Here is a 5,567-nt window from a genome sequence, read left to right as displayed (position 1 = left end):
CCCCACACTCACGATTCCTTTTTCTCCACAGCCTTGGACGGGCTGCTGCTCTTCTTCTTCAGCCTGTGGATGGGGCCCATCTCCGCTGCGGCAGAGAGAGGCTCCAGTCAGCGCCCGGCCTGGGGCCATCAGGCTTTCCAGGTCCTGCTGCAGGAGCGGAGTGGCCCTGCAGCCCCCTGTGCCACCTCCAATGCATGCCCCCTTCACAAGGCCACCAGCTGGCCACCAGTATTTCACACTTGTAAGCCTGGCACATGAGGACTGCGGTTTGAAGCCAACCTCCTCCACAGGAAAACCTATAGGACTTTCATCTCCCATTAACCAGCAAAAGGCTGGAAGTGAAAATGCGGTTCAAATGGTAAAGCACCAGCTTTGAGCAAAAAAAGCTCAGGACCATGCCCAAGCCCTGAATTCAAGTCCAAGTACTGGCACACACACAGAGAAGGTACCAGGCTGCCCTGCTGGGCTCACAGCCCCTCTCCAAGTGGAGGCCAGGAAGCCAGGCCAGTTGTTCCCGCTCCCCAGGCGGCCGGCTGAGTGCTTGCTCAGGGACAGTCTGTGTGGCCTCTGTCCAGCAGCAAACCGCTGTGGCTCTACACTGTGAAGGACAGCCTGGGAGCCCACCTGCGCCTGGCGTGGCAGCAGCTGGAGAAGGCCCCTGCTGACCTCGCCCTCGCTGACCACACCAGTGCATCCCCCATGCTGGCCCTTGTTTAAGGTGTCAACAGTGCTCAGGGCATCCTTAGTCCTAAAGACTGCCCAGGGAAATCACTGAACCCAAACAGGGAAGACTCTCCAGCAGCTGCCAGGGTGGTCCACCCTCCTCTCCCACATGGCTCTTAGACTTCTCCTATTGACCTCCACTGGCTCTGGCTGGAGAACCCCAGGATGAGAACCCTGTAGTTCAGCAGCAGAGAAGTCCCAGTCCTGAGGCACCTTTCACTGGGGGCTACTGCAGACACTGGTTGAAGGTGGCAAAACTGGAGACGGGAAACCAGCAGTCTCCATCCCCCCCCACACCCCAGAATCCCCATCCCACACCCCAGTGTCCCCATCCCACACCCCAGAATCCCCATCCCCACTCCAGAGTCCCCATCCCACACCCCAGAGTCCCCATCCCCACCCTAGAGTCTCCATCCCACACCCCAGAATCCCCATCCCACACCCCAGAGTCTCCATCCCACACCCCAGAATCCCCATCCCACACCCCAGTGTCCCCATCCCACACCCCAGAGTCTCCATCCCACACCAGTGTCCCCATCCCACACCCCAGAGTCTCCATCCCACACCAGTGTCCCCATCCCACACCCCAGAATCCCCATCCCCACCCCAGAGTCTCCATCCCACACCCCAGAGTCCCCATCCCACACCCCAGAGTCTCCATCTCACACCCCAGAGTCCCCATCCCACACCCCAGAGTCCCCATCCCCACCCCAGAATCCCCATCCCACACCCCAGAGTCTCCATCCCACACCCATGCCCCAGAGTCTCCATCCCACACCCCAGAGTCTCCATCCCACACCCACACCCCAGAGTCTCCATCCCACACCCCAGAGTCCCCATCCCACACCCCAGAGTCTCCATCCTACACCCCAGAGTCCCCATCCCACACCCCAGAGTCTCCATCCCACACCCCAGAGTCTCCATCCCACACCCACACCCCGGAGTCTCCATCCCACACCCCAGAGTCTCCATCCCACACCCACACCCCGGAGTCTCCATCCCACACCCACGCCCCCGTGTCCCCCTCCACACACTCACACCACAGTGCCCCCTGCCCATGCTGTGTTTAGAACCCGCACTCCATGGAACAGGACGCCCCCACGTTTGCACCTGGCCTCCTCCACATGGAGCCCTGCTTTCTGACTGGCCCCGTGTATCCGCCATGACTCCATCCCATACAGGAAACGTGTGGACGGTGGGGAGTGCATGGGGGCCACTGTGGGCAATGGGTTGTAGGTAGTGTGCGTGGGAGGGAGGGCGGCATGTGGTGGGTAAGGATTTTGTAGAGCAGGCCGGGGGCCATGAGCATGATTGAGAACTGTTAGAATGCACTGTTAGAAGGCAAGGTTTGGAGCGGGGGTGTTGCTGTAGATGATGTGTGGATTATTATGTGCAGATGTGGGAGGGGTTGGCTAGATACCTGTGATTGTGTAAGGGAGTACATGTATGAGCATGTACCAGTACACAGGCAATCATGTAGATGTATGTGTGTGCACTGTGAACACATGTGTGGCTGTGTACGGTCACATGTGTGGCTGTGGCTAGGGTTTTGCATGTATGAAAGACATGGGGGCTGTTATGTGTAGGGATGTGGTGGAGGATGGGTGGGTGGGTGGGCTGGCTGCACAGGTTGGCATGTATGAGGGTGGGTGTGGGGGGCAGCAGTGGGGTGTGGGGGTTGCATATGGATGGCTGGGTGGAAGGGACTCACGCAGCCTGGAATCTGTGTACTGTGGGATTCCTGGGGGGGGGGACCCACGTGTGGTTTGGGCAGCTGGCACCTGGGTTGCGGTGGTGGCACGTGGACACCTGTGGGTGGACTGTGTGACAAAAACTGTCTTTTCTTTCCAAGTGTGTTGCTTAAAAGCTCCTGCTTTGGCCAGGTGCTTTGGGTCTTGTCAAGGACAAGAGGAACCCCTTTGGGATAGGAAGCATCTTTTGAAATGCAAAAGATCTTTGTCTTTTCAAGATAGAATTGAGATGCACCTGAGGTTGTTCAAGGAACAGCAGAAGGTGCAGGGTATGTTTTGAGATTACTTGTGTGCTGTTAATCTTATTTCAATATCTCTGTATGTAAGTATATTTTACTGGGAACCTGAGTTGAAGTGCTCAGAGCAGGGGCGGGGCCTGCTGGGTCCGGATGAATGGGGAGCAGCCTGCCTGCTCTCTGAGCTTGCTTGTCAGACTTTTGGCTGATGGTGCACCCCTCCAAGAAGCAAACTTTGTCTTGCTGAGACAATTGTTTTCATGTCTGCCACTGTGTCTCCAATGGTTTATAACACCTAATATGCAGCACTGGGCCAAGAGTGACGTGGACATTCACAGAGGGCAGGCCACTTGCAGAGGGGACTAAGGAGAGACCGGAGGGTGGGGAGGATAGATGGGACAGGCTGGTGTGCGAGTGCTTATGGGACGGGCTGCTGTGTGTGGGATGGGGTGCTGTGTGTGGGATGGGGTGCTGTGTGTGGGATGGGGTGCTGTGTGTGGGATGGGGTGCTATGTGTAGGATGGGGTGCTGTGTGTGGGATGAGGCGCTGTGTGTGGGACGGGGTGCTGTGTGTGGGATGGGGTGCTGTGTGTAGGATGGGGTGCTGTGTGTCTGTGTGTGGGACGGGGTGCTGTGTGTAGGATGGGGTGCTGTGTGTGGGATGGGGTGCTGTGTTTTGGATGGGGTGCTGTGTGTGGGATGGGGTGCTGTGTGTGAGACGGGCTGCTGTGTGTCCGTGTGTGAGATGGCGTGCTGTGTCCTCTCTGATCCCTGCACTCACCCCTCTTGCTCAGGTACAGCTCCCTGGCGTCCCACTGGCTCTCCTTGGCGAGTACCGCCTGCCGCAGCTGCAGGCCCATGTACTCCAGCAGCCTCTTCCGGGCCAGAAACGTCTCCCGTTCTGCAGGCAGCAATGCATGGAAGGGGCAGTGGGCGATCTTCCGATCCTACGGTACAGCGTGGGTCCTGATGGGGCAGCCCGGCCAGGGGCAGCTCGAGGGGACAGAGGACCATCCCCAACCCACACGACAGAGTGGCCATCTTCAGCCCACACCCCACCAGGGCACACGCTCCCAGGGCGGGGCTCCTGCCCTGAGCACTCAGGTTGGCTCCAGAGAGCCTGGATCTGCCCAGGGGCAAGAACCAGAGGGCCGGGCTCCGAACAAAGTCATACCTGGTAGAATCTGAAGTAACCGTAGTCCACCACGGTGCCCACAGCCACCTTGTCACCCTGGGTGAGCGTCACAGGCGTCAGGACATCTGCCCCGTGGTTAATGAGCCGGTCGATCTGCGGAACACACAACACATCAGGCAGGCAAAGCCACCCTGGGGCCGGCCATGTCCACAGCAGCCCCACACTGAGCGGGCCTCGAAGCCCACCACTTCCTGAGCTGCGGCTAGAAGGCGGCTTGAGAGGCTCCAAGGATGCCAGCAGCAGGGCTGCCACCACCTGCACTCTACAAGCAAAGAGGGCCTGCCTTACACAACCACCAAGCCCCCCGCAGCCAGCCCTGCTTTGGGATTACCACCCAGCCCCACCCCGCCCCACCATCCACGTGATCCCACGTGGCCCCGCTCCCGCAGGGGGGCTGTAAGTGGTGTAAAGGCAAAGGCCAGGCAGGTCTTACGATGCTCACTGCGCGCACCGGAGTGTGGGCAGGGCATAGGTCACGTGGGGGTGTGAGCTGCACACACCTCTGTGTATGCATGGCTGTATGTGGACACCGTGGCCAGTGTCTTGCATGCATGAATATGTGCACTGTGCACAACTTCTGAGAAGCAGGCACAGCAGTGGACACAGCCACGCGCAATGTGCGCCTACCCGACGGGAGGGAAGAGCGGCTCTGCCTGGCCCCTCAAGAATGGATTGTTTTTAAGAAGGTTTTTTGTTTGTTTGTTTTTAGCTTTGTAACATGTTCTTCACTGTGCAGAACATTTTTAGTCTGGTGCGGTCTCATTTGCCAACATTTGCAGAGCCCCTAGATCTGTCCTCAGGAATTCCCTCCTGTACCTAACAGCTCCAGTGCTTCTCCCCACCGCCCTTCCTGTAGTCATTCCCAGGTTTCAGGTCTGACCTTGAGGCGTTGGGTCCATTTTGAATTGGTAGTATTGGCAGTAGAACAAGGTGAGGGACAGGAGTCCAGTTTCAGTCTTCTGCATCTGGATGGCTAGTTTCCTCAACACCATTTGTTGAAGAAGCTGTCTTTTTTCCAACATACATTTCTGGCTCCCTTGTTACATATCAGAGGTAGGTATGTGGGTTTATTTCTGGGTGTTCTAGCCTGGCCCATTGGTCTTCAGCCTTGTTTCTTGTGCCAATATCATACTGCTTTTTGTCACTATGGCTCTGTAGTGAAGTTTGAGGTCTGGAATTGTGATACCTTCAGCATTTCTTGTTTTGCCTAGGATTGCTTTGGCTATTTGTGACCTTTTGTGCTTCTATATACATTTTTGGACGATTTTCTCTATGTTAAAAAGACAGCCTACAGAAGGGGAGAAGATCTTTGCCAGCTATATATCTGACTAAGGCCCAAGAGAATATATGAAGAGCTCAAAAAAATTAATTCCCCAAGGAATCAAGAACCTGATTAATAAATGGGCAAAGGAGCAAAACAGAAACTTCTCAGAAGAAGTAGTAAAGATACACCACAAACACATGACGAAATATTCAACATCCCTGGCCATAAAGGAAATGTAATCAAAACAACACTGGCATTCCATCCAGTAACACTGCCTTGCATCAAGAATATTAGCAACAGCTGGGCGCTGGTGGCTCACGCCTGTAATCCTAGCTACTCAGGAGGCTGAGATCTGAGGATCGCGGTTCAAAGCCAGCCCGGGCAAGAGAGACCGTGAG

General features: G+C 56.3%; 1 protein-coding gene across 1 annotated transcript in view; it reads right to left on the bottom strand.

Annotated features, from left to right (window-relative positions):
• Positions 1 to 8: 8 nt before the first annotated feature.
• Ankmy1 (ankyrin repeat and MYND domain containing 1) overlaps positions 9 to 5,567 on the bottom strand; it is a 28,479-nt gene continuing 22,920 nt past the window's right edge. The window contains exons 13-15 of the mRNA XM_013033654.1: positions 3,885 to 3,998; positions 3,492 to 3,657; positions 9 to 85 (exon numbers count right to left, since the gene is read on the bottom strand). Coding sequence (XP_012889108.1) covers positions 9 to 85; positions 3,492 to 3,657; positions 3,885 to 3,998 — 357 coding nt within the window. The remainder of the gene's footprint in view (positions 86 to 3,491; positions 3,658 to 3,884; positions 3,999 to 5,567) is intronic.

The sequence above is a fragment of the Dipodomys ordii genome, unplaced genomic scaffold, assembly GCF_000151885.1.
Source record: "Dipodomys ordii isolate 6190 unplaced genomic scaffold, Dord_2.0 Scaffold174, whole genome shotgun sequence".
Taxonomy (NCBI): Eukaryota; Metazoa; Chordata; class Mammalia; order Rodentia; family Heteromyidae; genus Dipodomys; species Dipodomys ordii.
The sequence above is the reverse complement of the archived record's forward strand: the minus strand, read 5'-3'. Positions and strand labels throughout refer to the sequence as shown.